Source organism: Ahaetulla prasina, chromosome 3 (genome assembly GCF_028640845.1).
Source record: "Ahaetulla prasina isolate Xishuangbanna chromosome 3, ASM2864084v1, whole genome shotgun sequence".
Classification (NCBI taxonomy): Eukaryota; Metazoa; Chordata; class Lepidosauria; order Squamata; family Colubridae; genus Ahaetulla; species Ahaetulla prasina.
The window spans coordinates 189,398,345-189,421,847 of record NC_080541.1 but is presented as its reverse complement, the minus strand read 5'-3'; the positions used below and the strand labels follow the sequence as shown (position 1 = coordinate 189,421,847).

At 36.0% G+C, this 23,503-nt stretch overlaps 1 protein-coding gene across 3 annotated transcripts in view; it reads left to right on the top strand.

Annotated features, from left to right (window-relative positions):
* Positions 1-23,503, top strand: part of PPFIA4 (PTPRF interacting protein alpha 4) — a 142,215-nt gene that overhangs the window by 77,114 nt on the left and 41,598 nt on the right. For all 3 annotated transcript variants that reach the window (XM_058176119.1, XM_058176120.1, XM_058176121.1), the window contains exons 3-13: positions 3,120-3,221; positions 4,769-4,933; positions 5,664-5,738; positions 6,433-6,534; positions 7,171-7,392; positions 7,980-8,126; positions 9,358-9,492; positions 11,553-11,636; positions 14,112-14,243; positions 16,379-16,441; positions 16,989-17,080. In XM_058176119.1, the coding sequence (XP_058032102.1) occupies positions 3,120-3,221; positions 4,769-4,933; positions 5,664-5,738; positions 6,433-6,534; positions 7,171-7,392; positions 7,980-8,126; positions 9,358-9,492; positions 11,553-11,636; positions 14,112-14,243; positions 16,379-16,441; positions 16,989-17,080 (1,319 nt within the window). The remainder of the gene's footprint in view (positions 1-3,119; positions 3,222-4,768; positions 4,934-5,663; positions 5,739-6,432; positions 6,535-7,170; positions 7,393-7,979; positions 8,127-9,357; positions 9,493-11,552; positions 11,637-14,111; positions 14,244-16,378; positions 16,442-16,988; positions 17,081-23,503) is intronic.

Sequence of the window (23,503 nt, the reverse complement as noted above, 5' to 3'; positions counted from 1 at the left end):
GTAGATTCTTGCCCAGAAATTGTAGGAGGGTGCAAGACAGTTGAGGGTGGGAGATCTGGATATCCTACATGGGAGCCAGGAACACCAGTCAACCGTGTCTCTGTGCATGTGGGTGGAAGCACCTTCTATCACACCAGGGCTGTAAGTACAATCTTTCACACCAGGCTTGTCCCCTCTTATTCAGGTGATATTACTCTTTGATAATGAAAAAAATGCTTACGCCATAACTTCACAGAATTCATGTAGCAGAATGATTATAGTCATCTTAAGGTCTTAACATGCCCAGATTCAAGCTAAGAACTCATTGAATAATGTTAGGCAGCCATTCTCAGCCCAAAATACCTCTTGGGTTTATTGTGCAAATAAAATTAAAGGAGGCCCCAGTGTAAGCCATGCACAAAAACTCAGCTGATCCAAATCTTGCTTGGTGGGAAAACAAACAAGCAAAACTATGTTTTGCACTGCACACCAGAACAACTAGACCAGGGGTGGGTTCTAATTTTTTTTACTACCGGTTCTGTAGGCGTGGCTTATTTTGTGGGTGTGGCTTGATGGTCATGTGACAGTGGGTGTGGCTTGATGGTCATGTGACTGGGTAGGCGTGGCCAACTAAATGTCTCTCATGTCAAGGGATACCTTGCCTGGCCCCTCTCCTCCCAGCCATTCCTTGTCACACCCAGCCTAAACGTATCTATAGTTCTGCAAAAATGTTGTTCACCTTTTTTCAACTTTATTATCTACATACTATAGATCAGGGGTCTCCAAACTTGGCCACTTTAAGACTTATGGAATTCAACTCCCAGAATTCCTCACCCAGCTTTGCTGCGTTTTTTTTTTTTAATTTGCATTTATATCCTGCCCTTCTCCGAAGACTCAGGGCGGCTTACACTATGTTAGCAATAGTCTTCATTCTATTTGTATATTTATATACAAAGTCAACTTATTGCCCCCAACAATCTGGGTCCTCATTTTACCTACCTTATAAAGGATGGAAGGCTGAGTCAACCTTGGGCCTGGTGGGACTAGAACCTGCAGTAATTGCAGGCAGCTGCTGTTAATAACAGACTGCATTAGCAGTCTGAGCCACAGAGGCCAAGTCTTAAAGTGGCCAGGGTTAGAGACAACTGCTACAGATGCACTTTCATGGACCACTGAAAGGAGGAAATGGCTCGCATGCTTTGCCCAAGAGTGTGATAGGCAACAGTCTTTTAAGGGGCTGCTAGAAAGAAGCGGGGGGAGAAAGTATTTTCCAAAGCACCAGAAGGCAAAACAAGAAGCAATGGCTGGAAACTCAACAAAGAGAGAAGCAACCTACAACTAAGGACAAACTTCCTGACAGTGTGAACCTATATAGGTTTCAGTCATAATTTCACATATAAAATAGCCATTCATGTAATACAACCTGCATATTGTTTAAAACAATCAGTATTATGGCTGATGTTTGACAGCAAGCCTAAAATCCCCATTCCCTCCCCATTCCAGGGGAAGGTTACTTCAAAATCCCTATTTCCTCCCCACCCCACTAATCTGTTCTGGGAAGGAATCAAACTCCCCCCTCTTCATTTCCCAAATAAAATATCCCAGATTATTAAGGAATAATCAAGCTGCTAGCAAGGAACCTGCCTGGAATTCCACATTCCTGCCAGCTGCATAAAGGAAACTTTGTAAACAGAGATCATAGAAAGTGAAAGCCGGAAGTTCGGCTCCATTTAAAGCAGGCAAAAAACTCATCCAAGACAGGATATTTCACAATGGAAATCACCCAAACCTTTTTAGAAACACAAAGCCCATGTTGCACAAACCCCAAAACTGCAAAAACATTGAACCATATAAGAATTCCTCCTCCTATCCAATTTGCTGTTCAGCTAACCCAGAGAGGAGCTTCTAGCAGCTCTGTCAATTTAAAACGACAGCGTTTTTCCCCCTCCCCCCCCTTCTTCTTTGCCAAGCGATCTCCTGGCTGAGAAGCGAGCCGATCAGTTGGGAGGCTTCTTGGCTTCTCAGTTTAAAGGGATGGTGTCTTGGGTTTTTTTTTCTCTTCTTCGAAAAGTGAGTCTTGATTTTTTCCTTCTAGCCGATCAGCTGGGAGTCGGAAGGCAGCAATAGATTGGGGGCGGGGCCAGGCAGAATTTTTACTACTGGTTCTCCGAACTACTCAAAATGTTTACTACCGGTTCTTGCGAACTGGGGAGAACCGGTAGCAACCCACTACTGAACTAGACACAAGAACAGTTTCTTCCCGAATGTCATCACTCTGCTAAACAAATGATTCCCCAACACTGTCAAACTGTTTACTAAATCTGCACTACTATTAATCTTCTCATCGTATCCATCACCCATCTCCTTCCACTTATGACTATATGATTGTAACTTTATTGCTTGTATCCTTATGATTTATATTGATATTGATTGGTTCCTGATTGCTTATTTGTACCCTATGACTATCATTAAGTGTTGTGCCTTAGACTTCTTGATGATCTTTTTTGTACACTGAGAGCATATGCACCAAGACAAATTCCTTGTGTGTCACTTGGCCAATAAAAAATCTATTCTATTCTATTCTATTCTATTCTATTCTATTCTATTCTATTCTATTCTACAAAACATTAGATGGCAATTTGAGCTGGCATATAAGTTTCAAGATGTCTTGAGACTTATATGCACTTACTAGTAACTGTCTTATATGAACAGACTGAAACATTTTACTTGCTGTTTCTTATATGCTTGGATTCACATAGGAAAGGAACTGAGGGCAGAGGTACTGGTGGTAGTGGAATCTTACTGCCATTTCAGATTACACCAAAGTAATAAATGTAACTTTGGAACACTTGAATGCCTTGTGAAGTATAAAAACCTGCTGATAAGTGTCAAAATAAAAAAGGGCTGCTTTTTGTTTGCTGAAGAATGACTATGCATTTTATTTAGCTGATTTTATAATTCATAATCAGATGGATAACATAAATCCAGTTTGGGTAATTGAAATATTTTGTGATCTTCTTGGGTAGGATAGGGAGGCGGGGAAGGATAGGGATGCAATTCCCTTTTTTATGGCATTACTTTTATTTAGGCAAAATCTATAGCAACCTAACTCAATTGTGGAGCTTATGATTGTCTTGCAGGAATTTGCAACACTGACCAGGGAACTCAATGCATGTCGAGAACAGCTGTTGGAAAGGGAAGAGGAAATCTCTGAGCTGAAAGCAGAACGCAATAATACGCGGGTGAGTAATAAATAAGTTTTATGCTGGACACAGTTCTGTTGGTAGCTTAATCCAAAAGCAACATTTATATTTGCAGATAACATTCAGCCATGCTTTAATCATAAATTGTTGAATATGCCATAATGGCCTGATTTGTGCATCATTCTAGGCCAAAAGAAAAGAAATCATATGGTTTCCTTTATGAACCTAGAATTAACTGCCTAGGTTAACTGAGATGCAGCATGGTCTGCCTTTCGCTAAGGTTTTTTATATTTCTTAGAACGCAGCTTGGTTTTCATACCTGCAGAGGCAGTTTAGGACCGTATATAGTATGGAGAATAAATTTGTACCCTTCTTTCTGTGATAGTCCTTCAAATATTTGTAAACCACTGCAAAGAACATTAGGGACTTTTTAAAGGCAATCTCTCAGAGATTTAGTTTGATGCAGTGATTAAGGGAACAGGCTAGAAACCAGGAGATCATGAGTTCTAGTTTAAAGTCACCTGGGTGACCTTGGGGTGGCTACTCTCTCTCAGCCCTAGGAAGAAGATAATGGTAAACCATTTCTGAAAAGCTTTGGAAAGAAAACTTCAAGGATTTGTCTAGGCAGTCTCTGAAAACTGGACACAATTGAACAGAAAAAAGGCAGTCTCTAAAGAAAAGCCAAGTTCTGTCAAGAAAAATTGCTAATTTATATGATTACTTCATGAATATGACTGGTGATTTTTTGAGAGTTAAACTTGGGCAAAAGATACATAACTGTCACCATACTTTCTTTGCTTAGGTTTACTGTTTTCAGCATTGCTGGAAGATGGTTAGCTTCCTCAACTACGTCAACACATTTTCCATTTGAAATGCTAGAAGTTTAAAATGAGAAATAGAAGTATTGAACTTCACTAATTCTATACTTAGAGATGCTTCAAAGTTTGGATTCGCTACTACATGCCACACTAGCAAGAAACCATCTGGCAGACACAGTGCTGTTATGATTGGCAAATGGTTTTGACAGATGGCTACACTCAGGGGTTTAGCCATCTCTCAATACTCAGACTGGGTTTTTGTCTCAGTTTTGGCTGCACAAGACCAAAATAAGCTTGCCAAGACAAAGTATGAGTGAATTTTAACACTATTCCCACTTTGCCTGCACAAATGTGATTAACTTAAAAAAACCCCACCTGTTCCCGGTAAATTGTAACCATCTTAGAGGGTTACAACCACCATTCTGGGGACCCCAATCTAATAAATCATCTTATAATACATTTTTTTTAAAAAATGGGATAATTTCTGAATTAATCCAAGGACAGTTTAAAAATGTTTTCCTATCTCTTTCTCTGCTACATTTCCTGTGAGCAATCTCTCAGTGTATGTATGTTTATTAATTTATTTTTATATGTAAAATCTTATCTATTAGGTTTTAAGACTGCAGCCTTAGTCTGATGTCTATATTTCTGGTGCAGGAAATGCCCTTGCAGTTAATCCTGGTAATTATTCAAATCAAGGACTGAAGGCTGTATTTTGCTGATGGTGACATACATAAGGAATAACTGGAGCTGTCGTTTGATTTTCAGCTTTTGTTGGAGCACTTGGAGTGCCTGGTCTCAAGGCATGAACGCTCTCTGAGGATGACAGTAGTAAAGCGGCAAGCTCAGTCTCCATCAGGTGTCTCCAGTGAGGTTGAAGTTCTGAAGGCCCTGAAGTCTTTATTTGAACATCATAAAGCATTGGATGAGAAGGTGAGATTTACGTGGTAGTTAGTTTTGTCGGAAAAAGTTTAGCTTTAATAAAGCCATCTGTTTTTAACTCATAACCTTTTTAATAACAAAGCTGTGGTGATCCCTAGTATTGCTTTGGCTCAGCACTTCCTTAGAACTCTCATGCATCTTTTGATCCTTCCACGAAATGATTTCCGTATTAAAAGCTTTTGCCCTTTGAAGAAAATTCTCAAATATTATTGCTTTACATTCCAGGAAGCTACTGTCAAAAATGAATTTGTACAAGTGCTTCTCTAAAGGGATATTCCAGCAGTCCACTTCCGTTCTAATTCAACTCTGTATTTCAATTCACAGAATGCTGACTAGATGATTCTGGGAGTTGGTTCAAATGTTAAAGTTGCTGAAATTGAAAAGTATTAATTTAGACAACTTTCTGAAATCATCTTCTGTTTTTGCTTACAGACAGTACTCTTTCCACATGCGGACCAAGTCACTATGTGAAAAATCATAGTCTTCCGCAAGAGCGTTCTGTTATTTGAATGAGATTCAGGCTCCTGTTGCTGACAGTTCTGCATCCTTCTGGCAAATAATTTGAGAGGAGAGTGATCTCATGAAATTATTTGTATTATGAAATGGAGTTTCAGATGCTAGGTGTTCTTAAATCTGGCACCTTAGTCGAATAAATTGCAAGAAACCTCTCTATTCATCAGTTTCTCCTTTAAATAACAAATCAGTTTCTTTACATTTTCAGGTAAGAGAACGCCTAAGAGCAGCACTGGAACGAGTAGCAACACTAGAAGAACAGCTATCCAATGCCCACCAGCAAGTAAATATGCATTTCATTTGCTATCCCAGATTTCATAGGAATGTTTCTCTGTCAGTTCTGTTTACCACAAGCAATAGAATAACAAAGCCCAGTATAAACATTCAGAATGATCTGTCTTTATTATAATAGAGAGCCAGTTTGGTCTAGTGGTTAAAGCACTAGGCTACAAAGCAGGAGACCATGAGTTGAAGTCCCGCCTTAGCCATGAAAGCCAGCTGAATGACTTTGGGCCAGTCACTGTCTCTCAGCCCAAGCTACCTCACAAGGTTGTTGTTGTGGGGAAAATAGGAGGAGGAAGATGTGTTTGATAAGTTTGCTATCTTGAGTTATTTGTAATAATAATAAAGATGGGCTGCAAATAAAACAATGTCTAGACAATATCATATCCAAGGAAGGGGAAAAAAAGAAAATAACAGAATAGATGGCAGCAATGTAATGAGTAAGATTAGTTTAAATACATGCATGCATTTATTATATCATGAAGTTTAAACTGCACAAAATAACTTATTGGATGTGGAGTTTTCTTTCCAATAATTTTTTGTAAGTGAAAAGTAGGTGCACCTCCTCCTTTGAAAGCTTTTAAAATATCGGTTTAACTGTCAGAATTGTTCCAAATCCCTTGTTCTATAGATCTGCTTTGCATTGTTTTCATGTTTATGAGAACTATAAGTTCTACTGAATCTGTATTTTCCAGGTAAATGCTCTTCAGCAAGGATCTTCTCAAAGGGAAGCACCTGTAGGGGAAGATGAAAAAAGGACTGAGGGCAAAGAATCTGGACAAAAAATGCTTTGGAAGGTAAGAGGCAACTTTCTGGGAATGGGAAAATAGCCAAGATACAATTGAAATACTGTATGTCTGCAATTGTGAGTCAGACAATTATGTTCCATGGGACTCTTTAGCCTGTAGGCAAATTTTGTGTTTTCTTTGCTGTGTTTCTAAAATTTTGAAATAGGCTGATTGAAGGGTTTCCTAATTGTTCTAAAATTTCATTTGATTTAAGACATCTTATTTTCAAAAGGTACATTGTGTAGAGCTATACACTTATGTAGAGCCGATTTGGTGTAGTGGGTAAGGAATCAGTCTAGAAACCAGGAAACTCTGAGTTCTGGTTTTACCTTAGGCACAAAACCATCTGGGTTACCTAATGGACTAGTCACTTTCTCGCAGCCCTAGGAAGTAGGCAATGGCAAACCTTGAAAACCTTGCCAAGAAAACTGCAGGAACTTGTCCAGGCAGCCTCTGACACAATTGAATGGAAGAAAAAACCCACCTTATTATGTGGTTTACAAATAAAAAGGATGATTGTTGAATAGATTTTAGAAACATGCAATGACACTTGTTCAATATTCATTGAATATTAGTTCAATATTCTAATTTATCTATTCTCTATTGATATGAAATGTTGGAATCTTTTTCTATATTACTTGACAGAGACTTCCTAATGGCTCTATACACCCAGATGATGGGGCAAGTCAGATTGTGGAATTGCAGGAGCTTCTAGAGAAACAAAACTTTGAACTAGCACAAGCTAAAGAACGGTTAGCCGGTCTGGCTGCCAGTGTTGCTGAGCTTGAAGAAGATCTAAGCACAGCCAGGAGAGACCTCATCAAATCTGAAGAAATGAGCAGCAAGTACCAGAGAGACCTACGAGAGGTCAGAATGCTAAATTCCAGTTGTGAAAATGATGGCATATAAAAACCCCTCTTCTAAATCAATTTAAAATAATTCAGTTTTTCTAGCTAGACTAAATCCTGAGTTTATTGAAGTAACTGAAGAAATGGGTTTAGTTATGCAGTAATGAATTATTAAATTATTCTAAACCCTTCCAGAAAGGTAATCTAGTTTAGAATATTCGGTTAAAATTCTTGAAAAAGCTCAGCAGGTTCCTTATATATTTAGTGCAAGTTCTTGAAAATCCAGGTTGCATTTTTTTCCTACCAGCCTCTGTTCCTTATTAATCTCCCTTTGCTTCTTGAAGACCCTGTGATAATATCTTTGACAGATAGTGAAAGGCACCAATCAGTACTGGACAGACATTCTACAGCTGCAATGATGTGTAAAATATAATTTGCTGCCAGATATCAGGATTTAAGTGTGATGGAGTTTTCTAGCACTTCTTGTTCCACTTCCAACTATAACAGTGGAAAAATGGATACAGGCTGAATCTGATATACAATGGAGCTAGACTGTTAAACTCTACTGCAGAAGTAAACCTGCATTTTAAATATTTCCATTCCCAGGCTTTGGCGCAAAAAGAAGACATGGAGGAGAGGATAACCACCCTAGAGAAACGTTATTTGGCAGCCCAGAGAGAAGCCACTTCCATTCATGACCTTAATGACAAGTTGGAGAATGAGCTTGCCAATAAAGAGTCTCTCCATCGGCAGGTAATGGGGTTTAATGTCATGGCAAATGGAATGCCAGTGTCAATCTGATAGAGAGCTTCATGGATGATGCACTCTATTTGTGAAGGCCCATTTTGCCTCTATAGCAGAACTTTCTTCCTAGACATTCTTCTTGTTGAGATGATTCTTTCCCAGGAGCACTTCGTTGCCTTCATGACTAGCATTGTACCCGCTGTTCAAGTGAAAGATTGGACTTGGCTATTCTTGCACATAAATCTGTAATAAAACTACAGAATTTTAAAATAATGTTTAAATGTAAAGACAGCTAAAATTAAAATAAAACTTCCTTTGAGTAAAAAATAATTAAAGCCTTGTCTTTGCCAACGATTCCTTGGCTATTAAATTAGGTACCATGCAAACCTTTTCACAAATGGGGCATCGCAATTGAAAAGTCCTATTTTCTGATTGTGGAACATTTAGACAATGGCTTGTTATGTTGATTCATGTGGGAGAACCAATCTTTATGTACAGGTTTCAAGCAATACCTAATATTAAACTTGGTTTTGTACAGGCCTCAAATCCATTTGCCTTAGTGGTTTAATATTCAGTGTGTTAAAATTGCAAGACTGTAATTTTAAAATGTTTGTATGGATTTGCTGCTGTGCTTAACATTTTATTTATTTATTTGGGAAAATATTTAATAACTTCCATTATGAAAACTTTATGAGTGACAACAAATAAATCCAATAAAATATTTATGAAGAAACTTTATAATATATAAAATTAGTAGGGTGTGCAAAATGTTTTGATTTTGAAACATTCTGAGTCAAAACATTCCATTTTGAGCATCTTAGAAATGTTTTAAGCTGAGAACATTCTGTGTCAAATACAAAACACACTGTTTCAGGTTGAATCGTGTAAAGTGCTCAAAACAGCCTATTTTACATTTTAAATAATTGTCTTATGTAGTTAGAATAGAGACAGGATGTTTTGGAGCCAGAGTGTTTCAACTCAGAACATTTTATACATGTTTAAAACATGATCTAATGAACATAATGTAAATATTCCACAATCCTATAGCAGTAAATGTTGATATTCAGCTTTTTAAAAATCGGAATCAAAAGCTTGTGTAATGAAAACCGGCATTCAAGTTTTTCCTTCGTTTCTGGTTGGAATATATGCATTAGAATACAGAGCTCTGGCATAGTTTGGAACTATCCTTAGCATTTCTGGCTCCTGGTGTACATTACTGCCATTCTGCATCATTCCACAGTGTGAAGAGAAGGCAAGGCATCTTCAGGAGCTTCTGGAGTTGGCAGAGCAGAAACTGCAGCAGACAATGAGGAAAGCTGAGACTCTGCCTGAGGTGGAAGCTGAGCTAGCACAAAGAATAGCAGCTCTTACCAAGGTAAGTAGACAGGACTGTAATGAGCTTTCAATAAAACCTAGGTTATTAGATGGTTTGGCATCTGTCCAGGCCATATGACTTTCTTGGGATGGAAAGCAAGTTAGAAAAAATCATGAACTACTCATTTGTTTTCTAAAAACTTTTTTTTTTAAATGAAAAGTTCAGCAATATCAATTGACCAGCATAAAGTTCTCTTAGGGCTATAATTATCCTAAGAAGCAGCTACTAGTGATGTACAGTTAAGCTCTAATATGATTCAAATAGTTGATGCTATCCAAATCAGAAAAGCTGGGACTCTGAATAGCTGCAGCACTGGATTGGGTTATTTTGAGTTAAATTTTTGGAACTGATTGAGAAATCCAGTTTCTCAAAATTTGTGTATAGCTGCCTCCTACGCTGGTATTTAGGTAAGATTGGTTGTGCTAAACTTTTCAATGGATTATACTAGGCTTTACTGTTTAATGCACACAGAATTGGAGGGCAGTAACTGCTGTCCAAGGATGCTTTAAAGCACATTTTATCCCATTAAATTGTCAGATATTTTGTGTGCTTATTTTAGTTTTGGGATTAAGATCCATTTACCAAGCCTGTGGTATTGCTATAAAGTCTGTTATTTTTACATAGATGCATTTAAGGAATCAGATGGGAGCATTTTGTATACTTCTTGAATGAAATATATACTTACAAGACTTGATATAAACTAGAACTATCCAGGAAATATGTTCTGTGAGGTTCAAATAGCTTTCTCAACCATGAAGTAATGAATTCAACAAGGAACTCATGCCTGTGCCCTAGGGTTGAGAAGGTCTATTTCTAGAATCTCTCAGAGAATAATTTGCTGCCTTTCAAATATTTTATAAAAGTAAATCCACATTGGTTATATCCTGGATGTTTAGTTACATCTATGTAGTATATAAGTGCAATCTTACATAACAACAAGTCTTCACCATTTTTACCAACCCACATTTCCATAGCTGATTTGTTAATTCCTTAGAGCAGTGTTTAGCAATACCATTGATGATATACAGGTAGACCCTGAATAGAATATGATTAATTTACAGGTAGTCCTTGACTTACAACAGTTCATTTAGAGACTGTTAGAAGTTACAAAGGCACTGCAAAAAATGACTTATGACCATTTTTCATACTTACAATTATTGTAGTCTCCCCAATGTCATGTGATCAAAATTTAGATGCTTGGTAACTGACTCATATTTATGACAGTTGCAGTGTCTCGAGGTCATGTTTAAATCTTTTGCAATCTTCTGATAAGCAAAAGCAATGGGGAAGCCAGATTCATTTAGCAACCATGTTACTAACTTAACGCTGCAGTGATTTACTTAACAACTGTGGCAGCAAAGGTCATAAAAAGGAAAAAAATTCACTTAATAATTGTCTTGTTTAGCAACAGAAATTTTAGGCTCAATTGTGGTCATACATTGATGGCTACCTGTATTTAAATCAATGCATGGGAGAAGATGAGAGAAACTAATAGAAGGGCAAGCAACCTGTCTCCAGTTTAGCATTATGGTCTTCACAGCTTGTAGCTGCCACCACAAATAAAATGAGCTAAAAGAAGCTGTTTATTGGAGAAAGACTGATCTTTTGAGTCATCAGTGAGGTTTATATTTCAGTAGTTGTTAGATTAGGGTTGTGCAGAAATTATATCTAGACTGAAACAGAAACTTCATCCTGATTGGTTGAATATCTCAGAAGAAAATCAAGATTTCTTCTAATACTGGAGTAAAATAGTTTCAGAATACAATCACAATGTCTTACTCTAATGAAAGTAAATATTATATTTTTTTTTACTGAGATGCTAGTCAGTAAAATATGAAAGTATTTATTATCTGTTTGTTTTACAATTATAATTGTACAAATTATTGTTAAGAACAATTTTTCATGTAGTTAAAACTTAACAATAATCAATAACAGAAGAACAAATATAGAAATATTCTTTTAAAAGCCAGTGCTTTGTTTTTGGTGGGATTCAGGTTTAGGTTCAGATTTATTGCTTGAGGAGGTTGACAACCACCATTTTAGAAAATGTCTTTTTCTAGGCTGAGGAAAGGCATGGCAGTATTGAAGAACGACTGCGGCAACTGGAAACTCAGTTGGAGGAGAAGAACCAAGAATTGGGAAGGGTAAGTTCTTTTCTCTAGAGTAGCTTTATTTCATTTCAGGTCAGAGTATTGTCAAATTGAAAATGGTAACTTGATGTTACTTGTTATGTTTTCTTCTATGATATTAATGGTTTTTGGTTTTTTTTTACAAATGTGGTATCACATGGATAGCTTGTTGTGAGAAAGAATATCCCACATGGTTGTCTGTGGAGATTCTCAGTCATCCAGGTCATGGTTGTCCCAAAGGTGCTTTTTCAAGAGGCAACTGGACTTTCTGTTTTTTCTTTGAAGACGTTTCGCTTCTCATCCAAAAAGCTTCTTCAGCTATGACTGGATGGTGGGGAGTGGAAGGATTTATATCCCTTGCAGACAGCTTCAAAGAAAAACCAGAAAGTCCAGTTGCCTCTTGAAAAAGCACCTTTGGGATCCCACATGGTTGTTTTACATTTTTAGCCACACTCTTAAGTTATGGTTAAGTGATAGGTTGTTACAATGTAGTTAAATCCGTGGCACTGAAGCAATAGAAGAAATCACTTTAGCTCCATGTTTACTATATGCAAATATAGTATAGTTGTGTTAGATAAAGTTATCTAAATAATTAGCTTTGCTTCCTGATTTAATTTAATTAATTTAATGTTATAATATCAGTTGGTCCCATTTATTTATTTATTTATTTATTTATTTATTTAATTAAACTTTTATACTGCCCTTCTCCCGAAGGACTCAGGGTGGTGTACAGCCTACATTAAAACAATTAATATACACACTAAAATAACAATTAAAAAACTTATTCAATAAAGGCCGAAATTAAAACCGTCCAATTGACCATATAAAATACCCAATAAAATTAAATTTTAAAATTTAAAATTTTAAAAATCAGGCCAGTCCCGCTTGATTTATGATGACTTTTCTGTCTGAACCCTATTTCTACATTCCCCTTTCCCTGTTTCTGCCTGTCATGTTGTGGCCCTTCATATAGAATACAAGTCAGAAGACTGGAGTAGAGTTAACATTGTTTCCCTGCTTTAAAGAAAGGGAAAACTGGATCACTCAATTTGTCATTGGTATCTGGGAAAATCCTTAAAAAAAAGGATAATCAAGCAGTGGGTTTGCAAGCACTTAGAAAGGAACAACATTTTTATAATTTAGAAAAAGAGATAGAGGCAATACTTGTCAAATTTGCAGGTGACACAAAACTAGGGAGGACTACTAACAACATAGAAGGTAGCTTAAAGGTTCAAAGGGAATTTGATAGATTTAAACTTTGAGCCCTATCCAGCAAAACACTGTTCAATGGCAATAACTGTAAGGTTCTGCATTTAGGACAAAAAACCCCAGATGCACAGGTACAAGATAGGCCGAATTTGGGTTGGTAGTAATATTCAGGAGAAAAACCTGTTTGTCCTGTAGGGTGTAGACCACAGATTAAGCATGAGCTAGCAGAAGTTTCAGTCTTGGTCTGAATCAATAATATTGAGATCATGAGAAATGAAACTTCTGGTCTATGATGACCTAGTCAGACTGCATCTGGAATACTGTATCTAGTTTTGATTGCCATAATATAACAGGGACACTGAAGAACTGGAAATAGTGTACAGAAGAACACAATCATATTGAGAGACTTTGGGCTAAATCCTATGAAGAGTAACTAAATAAAGTAACTGGAAATTTTTAAGAAAATGTTGGATAACCATCTGACTGAGATGGTGTAGGGTTTCCTGCCTAGGCAGGGGGTTGGACTAGAAGGCCTCCAAGGTCCCTTCCAACTCTGTTGTTATGTTATGTTAAAATAAGTGGGTACGTATAGCCTAGAGAAGTAGGCAAAAGGGAGGCATTTTATAAATTTTCCAATACTTGAATACTAGAAGAGGGTGTGGATTAATTCACCCTAGTTTCCAAGAGTAAGATAAGAACCAATAGATAGAAGCTTTATATAAAGATATGAAACTTGAAATAAGGAAGAATTTCCTACTTTGAGAGCTATTAAGCAGGGGAGCAGCCTCCCTTCTAGAGTTGTGGGTGACACGAGTTAACTCAAGGTTTTCCTCAAAGGTTGGACAGCTGTTTGTTGGGAATTGTTTGTGATTTCTGCCCTAGAAGACTTCATAGTCACTTTCAACCCTATGGTTCTATGATATGCTGATTAAAATTTCAACAACAGTTAATGGCAATAAAATTTTGAATATTATTATATCCTAGAATAAATATATGCTCAAATCATAGCACAGTTCACCCTCTGATTTTCAGTGCATTTAATATTTATAGAATTCTCTCAACTGGTGTTAAGTTAAAAAAAAGTTTAGAGGGTAGGTTTCTCTGAACATTTTCCAGTCAATAAAATGACCTTGACATTGTTGTAAATATTTTCTTACATTATAATGGGCTAGTTATAGTGAAATAGTCACTTCTGTTTTCTTGAATCATTAAGGTTAATTTTAATGCAGTCTCAGAGCAAATCGCTTGGGAATATTTGGCTGATCTTGATATGTTCCCCAGGCCCGTCAACGGGAGAAAATGAACGAGGAACATAACAAGAGGCTCTCTGATACTGTGGACAGGCTGCTGAGTGAATCCAATGAGAGACTTCAGCTTCATCTTAAAGAAAGAATGGCAGCCCTTGAAGAAAAGGTATAGTGCAGATCTTTTTACTATTTTATATTCAAATAGGAAAATTAATTTTGCTGATAATTAAAATGGTACTGGAATGTTCATAACTTCAAAAATCATCTTAAAAAAAGAAGCTAAGACATTTGATGGGTCATTTCATAGATGTTTTGAATACAGGTAATCCTTGACATACAACAGTTCATTTAGTGACCGTACCAAGTTACAACGGCACTGAAAAATGTGATTATGACCATTTTTTCACAGTTACAATCTTTGCATGATCATGTGATAAAAATTCAGATGTTTGGCAACTGGTTCAAATTTAGGACTGTTGCTGTGTCCCAAGGTCATGTGATCATCTTTTGCAACCTTCTGACAAGCAAAATCAATGGGGGAGCCAGATTCACTTAACAGTCTGGTTACTAACTTATCAACCACAGTGATTCACTTAGCAACTGTGACAAGACAGATTGAAAATTGGGCAAAACTCACTTAACAAATGTCTCCCTTTACAACAGAAATTTTGGGCTCAATTGTGGTTATAAATCGAGGACTACCTGTAGTAAGTGTAGCAGCTGTATTCAAGCCAGTGATTTATGTAGAAGGAATATTAGAAAATTATTGGTGCTACCTCGCATTAGAACACGGGAGTAGGTTAGCTAGAGGGGTTGATTTTTTGCTGCCTTGGTTTTTACAAGACTTTGCCTTCTTTCTGGGATTCTTCTCTTTGTTCTTATGATGAACTATGAACTATGAAAGTATGATTTAAATAGCTGCTGCAATAAGTATGGAATAGAATTCTGGCTTTTTAATTTCTTTTGAAATCCCTCTATTTCATTGATCCACGTTCACAACTTGAATATCTGAGAAACTTGCCATGTCTGACACAGAGTCACACACATACACTATCAAAAAGCCAGATTTTGGTTTCTTGAGATGCAGATGAGTTTATGGGTGAGAAAGGTACTTTTGATTAACTGCAAATTGGTTGACTTTTGTGATGAGGTAGTCCTACTAAATAAATATACACAGGATTACAAAATATTATTTACAGACATATCTTGATTCGCCCATATAACACTGTGCAAGCTGCATTGGTTGCCAGTTGACTTCTGGGTGCAATTGAAGGTTGCCACCCTTAAAGTGTTTGCACAAATAACAGTAGTAGCTATCCATCCATCCAGTTAGATCTGGTGGACCAAGCTGTTTTCACATTTCTTTGCTCAGGGAATGCCATCTTCAAGGATCACAAACAAGAATGGCAGTCAGTATCATTTATAATAAAATCCTCCTGTCTAGCAATTGAGCCTAATCTTAATGGCATTCTGGTGCCATTACTACTTACTTTTTTCATTCATATCAGTGCTGAATAGCAATATCATTTTAACTGCATTACTTCCAAATATAAATAATATTTTGCAAATTTGCATATTTTTTCAGTCATTTCTGGACTGAAAATCCAGTTGTTGCCCATCTAAGAAAAATTATCTTCAAATGCTGTCAAGTTTTAAGAAACTTGTTTTATATTTGACACTGCAAAGTTTAAATGATTTTGGCACACACACATACCCATCTTCAGTAATGCAAATTATATTTGAAAGCATGTATGTTTTTTCAAGAAATTTTCAATTCATGAAGATAGACAAAGAGTTAGACATTATAAATGATGTATAATTGCTACAGCTCTATTATAACTGAATAATAAATATCATTCCTTTACAGCACTGTGAAAAAGATTTCTGGTCCATTTTCATGAAATATTTACAATTTTCCTATTTGTCCTATGGTTAATCTGCCATATAAGAGTTTGACAAGTAATTAGTTGGAATAATGGCAGTGGGATTAAATTGGGATCAGGCAGGGAGAGGAGAGAGATTTTTACTCTTTGACCATATCTATGATAATCTAAGAAGAATCATCCTTTCTTTAATGTCTGTTATGTGCAATGTTTTGTAATGTGTAATGTGTCTGTTTTTTCTGTGTATTGTTCCTCTTAGATTAACTAGCACTATTCCCAATCTAGCTTGAGTATTGCTCCTTATTAATTACTTGTTTTAATTTATAATAAAATAAATAATTTATTTTGATGGGTATACTTTCTACGATCTTATCTCAGGCCCCTCGTGTTTCTAACTACTCATCTTTTGGTTTTTAAGAACACATTGTTGCAAGAATTGGAAAATACTCAAAAACAGATTGAAGAACAGCATCATGACAAGGTAAATGTAAGAAGTACCAGACATATTTATCAGAAATACTTTTGCTGTCTTCAAAATAACAGTCAGAAGATATCAAATAGTCATACTGGCATGGCTGATAGTTTATAGTAATAACCAACAGTGAATGTAACTGTTGTATAATGAAGCACCTAGTGCTTCTTTTTCTGATTAGAAAAGCATAATTTCAACCTCTATACATATGCAAGTGAACCAAAGGTAAATTAAGTACAAAGTTGTAATCTAGAAAATATATTGTTGAGGCTTCCATTCAGTAAAAATTTAGATAAACAGGTCACATATGTGAGATTTATTGTATATTTAGTTATAGATTCTTCTAGAAAATAATATTTTCTAGCAGTTTCAGCTTTTTTGGATAGCACTTCAAAAATGTTCTTTCTGTCTCTTTGTACTAGTATTTTTCTGTTTCCTACTTTGTTTCATTGTTATTTGCTTGTATGCATTTTAACTTCGCAAATGCATTCATTCTGTAAGTTAGTTATAATTGTAGAGATTGTAGAGAAACAATTTCTGCTTTTATTCTGAACAGAGGAGGCTGTCTGATGAAATTGACAGGTTGAGGTTAGAAATCGACCAGTTAAAGACAAGAAGTGGACCTTTACTGGACAGTGTACATACCAGGTGAGGACAGTCATTTGTTTTTTGCTTTATCAACACTTTCAGAAATTAATACTTCTGTGAAGAACACCTTTATCTATGATTCTTTCTAGAATAATAATTAAGTCTGCTGAAAAACCTATCCACAGGCAGTTTCTTGTACTTTTTTGAGTTTTTCCCCACTGTTGGGAAAAAATGTATTCATTCAAACGTGGAAAAAAAACCATTATCCAATCCCCTTTATTAAATCCGACGTTATTGTGATACTGTATTATTTTTATGTCTCAGAAGTAAAAAGGCTACTTGGATTCAATTGAGTCACAAATTGTCTTTATATAAGGCAGTTCAAATTCGTGTTTTCCACTTATTCAGTGGTTGCATCAAACAGCAGCATGCATTTTATGATAATCCCTTGTACATTTGGATTTTATTGGTAAGTTCATAAGTTTTTTTTAAAAATCATGACTAAAATCTTGCAAACCTGAGAGAACAAAGGAATAATTCATAGTTTTACTTCTTTGTGTACTTTTCTGTTTCAAGGTGGGAAGAAAAGCTCACTTTTCCCAAAATAATTATTATGGGCAGAGGGGAAGGATTGGGTTCAGGGACAACACATCAAAGGACACAATGCCAGTAAGCTAGTCATCTCCTCTTAAGCACCTCTCAAACTCTTTGGAACACAACAAGGAGATCAACCTCATGATGATTCATTTACTGGCAGAAAAGTGCTATTTTTTTTCCAATGACAAAATGTACCGTTTGCAACTCAGACTGACTCCTGGCACCTGGAAGAGGCTGTTGCCTGAAACCTTGAAGGAAAAGCTGTGTTCTTATGAATTGAAGTCTGATTTGGTTTAAGATAGCATTCCATTCAAGATAGGAGAAGGATATGTTATCATTATCAGATAAGGAAAATAAATAGTTCTTTTTGTTTTTCATTCAATAAAATTATTTTGTAAGCCTGATCAGAGCTGATTACTAGTGGGAACATTATTTTATGTTCAGAAGATATTATAGATGCCACTAATTTGGGAGCCAGACTTTGAGATTTGAAAACCCTGTGAAACTTTTACTAAATTATGAAGTAATTTGTACACTAACAACAAATACAGTTAACTTGACAACAAGGGTGGTGTCAGTAGGGTTTGAGTAACCTCAAGAGACACAGAAGTACAAAAAGATCTTTTTTGAGTGAGGGATATTAATTAGACTGTTAAAGGAGAATTACAATAATGACTTTACATTTTGCTGTATATTCAAGGAAGGTGCATTCTTCTGCATTTTCAGGTTGCAAAATAAGTCTAATAAAATTTAAAATAAGGTGAAATTAGCTTGTCAGCTATCTATGAAGAAACGGGTGTCATTATATCTCAACAGGAAGATCACCAGGAAATTGCAAAGATAGTGGCTAGACTAGTTATTACAAAAAATCCTACAAGAAAGAAGGGAGAACTTTTTGCATTTTTAAATAAGAAAATAAATTGAATGATTAATTTCCTCATGTAATCATTATAAGGTGATCTTTACTCAGAGAAATTTTATCTTTATCTTAAAATCTGGATAGTTGCTGTAATTTTGGGATCCAGTAGAGGGTGCATTTATATAACATGCCATCAAATTAAGTAAAGCAGCCAAACACATAAAATGCAATTGCTTTGTTTAGTTTTTATTTTGCAATGTTGCTGCAAATAGGAATAGGAATTATCTCTGTATAGTATACTGAACTCTTTTTCTCATGCCATTTACAATTCATATGAGAATTTTACTTCGGTGTAATAAAATTTGTTGAAATTATTATCTGGATTGTCAACTACTGTATGTACATTTCACTTTGTAGCTGATTGCTTTAACCATTGTTGATGCTACCATACCAAATCAGACTCCAATTCATCTCTTGTAGAGGCAGTATATTATGAGGCCCTCTGCCTGAGAAAAAATGTGCACTCTTGCTTTATTGAAAAAGAAAATGTACAGCATTTTTGTAAGCTTGCTATTTGTTTCTTAGCAAAATGTATGAAATACAGCTCTGTATGTTTAGTCACTGTGGTCTAAAGAATATTATTTCTGTCTAAGCTTTTTGTCTGATTAATTCCCGTTTAAGTAACATTGACTTTTTTCCCTTGTTTCTAATTGGAGGGAAAGGGAGACAGATAGCTCCCAATTAAGCTGTCCCTTGGTTGGATAGTTGATTAGGGGGTAGCATATATACAATTTTGAACTTAGGAATTGATCCCAGTTAATAATTATTTTTGGTTTTACACTTTTTAATTATTTCTTGTTTATTTTGGTCTCTGTGCATCACATTCCATATATGGATCCTCCATCTGTACAAAAACCCTACCAGAATGGGTGGAGGAGTAAATTACACTTCACCAGTAGAAGCACTCCCATAGCCCTTTCCAGTACTATTCCCAACAGATATCTGCCATTTAATACTAGCATTCATTCTCTGTCTCTTTTTCTGTTCTGACCTGGCACTGGGCTGGCCATTGCTTCCTTTTTTTCGTTCAAACTTTGAATAATCAGGATTATTCAAACTGGAACCCACTCCTATGATCTCAGAACTCTTAACTTCAGTTTATACCATACCAAAACGAGCCACCCATAATCAATATGGTAATGTTCTATCACACAGCTACAGTTGGAATTGCTTTGTATGGTCTCAAAGCCTCTCAATCCTGAAAAGCCTGTAGCTAAAGAACTTGTAGCATTAATACCATTAGAGAAAAATGATTGTCTTGCTGCCATGGGGTGGGCTGTGCAGATGCAAGTTACATGTGAGACAGATTACAAGGATTTTACCAATTAATCTGTTTCACATTCCATAAAAGCATTTTCAACTTCTGCATTACTGTTCTAAAGAGTGACTTCCCCCAGACCTGTTCAGAGTGGCCATGTGCTCTGACTAGTAGTCAACTGCCCAATACATACAGTCTTGAACTTACAACCGTTCGTATAGTGACCATTCAAAGTTGCAATGGCACTGAAAAAAGTGATTATGACTGTTTTTTACATTTATGACCATTCCGGCATCCTCAAGGTCATGTGATCAAAAGTCAGACACTTTGCAGCTGACTCATAGTTATGACAGTTGCAGTATTACAGGGGTCATGTGATCACCTCTCTGACAAGCAAAGTCTGTGGGAAAGCCAGATTCACCGAAAAACCGTATTACTAATTTAACAACTGCAGTGTTTCACTTAACTACTGTGGCCAGAAAGATCGTAAAATGGAGCAAATTTCACTTAACAAATGTCTCAATTAGCAACAGAAATTTTGGTCTCAATAGTGGTCATAAGTCGAGGACAGGACTTACCTGTATTATAGATGGATGTCCAAGCATAAGCAAATTGCCAGAATTGTGCTGTCTTTAACCTCACCTGAAGTACTGCACACTGTCTAAGATACACTTGATACTCTCTTTTATATGTGTTGCGCAGAAAGCATGGTGAAAAAAAATGATTGCTCACCTGTGATTGTGTTCTTTGAATTGTCATTTTGCGTACACATAACCCATTTGACTGTATAGATGCTTATTGTAGTAACTGCTTTGTTTCTAGAACTGTTGAGTTTGCCTTGGGAAAACCGACGAAACAGTGGGAATCATGTTGTTAGATATGCACAATGAAATAGACTTCCCATCAAAAATCTCAGCTAGAGAATATTCTAGTAGGTTTCTGTGTAGATTCAGATCTCATATCTGTGAATGGATGGATGATCCTATGAAGAGCCACAGTTACAAATAAGTAAGTTTTGTAGCAAGGGACAGGATGTCTATCTAAAACCTATTTCACATAGAAACGAATGAGTATTTTAGAACGTCCCATATCCAACAGCTGTTTGAATAGTATTTACCAAATTTTCTAACTTCAACTGATCATCTTTGGAAACTTGTCCAAAATTATTTTAATAGCTATACAAATTTTATAAAATTGAAATAAAAACATAAAAAGCACTCTCAGTTTTGGTGTTCATCCATTCCATGCTGAGTAAACTGCACATTTGGCACTCCTGTTTTCAACACATCCTCACAAGTCCCCAACTGTTCAACACTAAGATTTCATATTTTGCTTGTAGTAATGTAACAAAACTTGTATGTGATGCAAAATAAAGTAGAACATTTAAAAAAAATAAAATTGTTGTGTTTCATGTGATGAGACTTACTATCTATCGAATGTTATAGAAAGTTCCTTGTCAGGTATTGGCAGAGCATGAAGTTGGAAGTCACGTATAAGAAGAAGCCAGTTGATAGGGCTGAAAAGTCTTGTATCCAGTAGAGATCACAGCTGTTGCTTTTCCTTTTGATTTTATTCTCTCCAGAATGAAATGAGGCTCTCAGAAATATGCCTTGTGATGAGAGAGTGGTTGCTGGCCTGGGAGGGAGCTTAATGTGGCATATGACAAGCTTAACAGATAAACATTTAAAAGAGAACTGAGCACTTCAGTTGTATCATCAGAATCATTAATTTTAAACATGCACATATACATTATTTAAAAATAAATATCATTTTTTGACAATACATTTAAAGTATTTTAAATCACTGAAATCCTTTGGCACACTTCATGGATTTTCTAGACCTGGGTTGAATTTTAAGTATCATCAATGGTTGTTTATTACCGTATATACTCGAGTATAAGCCGAGTTTTTCAGCACGTTTTTTGTGCTGAAAAACGTCCCCTCGGCTTATACTCGAGTTTTTGTTTTTTAAGCCCTCGGCTTATACTCGAGTTTTTGTTTTTTAAGCCCTCGGCTTATACTCGAGTTTTTGTTTTTTAAGCCCTCGGCTTATACTCGGATCGGCTTATATTCGAGGTTTTTTCTTCTTTTTTCACATTTTACCGGACGGCGCTGGGAAGCCCTGCGGTGCAGTGAGAGGGCGGGCGGGGAGCCGCCAGCCTTCTCAGCTGAGGGAGGAGGGTTTCAACCGGTAGGTGCCTCATTTCCCACCCTCGGCTTATACTCGAGTCCCCAGTTTACCCCAGTTTTTGGGGTAAAATTGGGGACCTCGGCTTATACTCGGATCGGCTTATATTCGAGTATATACGGTATTTAATATTCAAGATATTTCTGAATTTCTTTTGATATTTAGGTACAAATTCTTTAAATTTAATTATTTTTATTTTATTTTTTATACCCACTTTTATCTTGAAGAACTTACATGTTACATTCGTTACATTTGCATATTTATTTATTACATTTACATACTATTAGATCTCTCTCTCTCTCTCTCTCTCTCTCTCTCTCTCTCTCTCTCTCTCTCTCTCCCCCCACCCTTCCTCCCTCCCCCCCTCCTTCTCTCCTGCCTCATACATAGGATCTATGTTAAGCACAAGGCCTTCTCGGTAATGGCCCCACGCTCTAAAATATGTTTCCTCTGGAGACCTGTGTAATGCTCTTTATATATATTAACCGAGCTGATAGTTCAGTTAATTGCCCTAATTAATTGAATCTGTTCCATTTTGGTAGGAGTTTTAAAATATGACAAATAAATAAACATTAACAACTATATTCCACTGCTGCTAGTTCTTCCCTTGAGTTTATTTGCAGTCCATTACCCTTGATAAAATTCTATTATCTCATGATTTCTCTTTCCCTATTATTTCTCATCTATAAAATGAATCTTGTGCTGAGATCTATAGAGATGTGTTCTGGCACAATCTGGATTTGTATCTATTCCATATTCTCCATACGGCATGCCTAACATAATCATTTTTAAAATCTAAATTAACCTGGACTTTATCATACTACAAACATTCATGCAACCGAAATGTTAGGTTGTGTCCTTCTAACTGCAAGAGCCTTCTTTTTCTTAGAAATATCCATTCTTTTATCCAAACTAAACAGCAAGCTGAAAAATATAATCAGGTAGATTCAATCCTTTCCTTTCCATTTTGTAACACCTTATATTTAAGTCATGTTTTCCCCCAGCACACAAATATAGATATATAATATAATATAATATAATATAACAACAGAGTTGGAAGGGTTGGAATCGTTCAGCCTTCTGTTTAATTGGAGCATCAATTGTCAAATCAGATATTGTCTGAAATAAAAGTATCATTCTAGGCAAAACTTTCATTTTTATCACAGAAATTCCTCCAGCAATGACAGTTATAATTTATCCTATCTTAACTTATCCATTGAACTCAATTCCATATCTTACCATAGTTATTTTGAAATCTTATAGTTCATATTTGTCATAGTGATACTCAGACATTTTACCTTCTTAATTTTAAAACCTATTTTATTCAACAATTCTATTTGCTCTTCTATTTGTTAATATATTTATCTTCTGTTTATCAATCTTGAAACTTGTTAATTTAATAATTTTTAAAAATAGTCTATTAATGTTTCAATTCCCTTTAAAGAATCTTCCATAACCAAAAACCAAGTCATCTGCCAAAACTCTTAACTTAATAAGTGTCTTTTAAAATCTGTACTCCCAT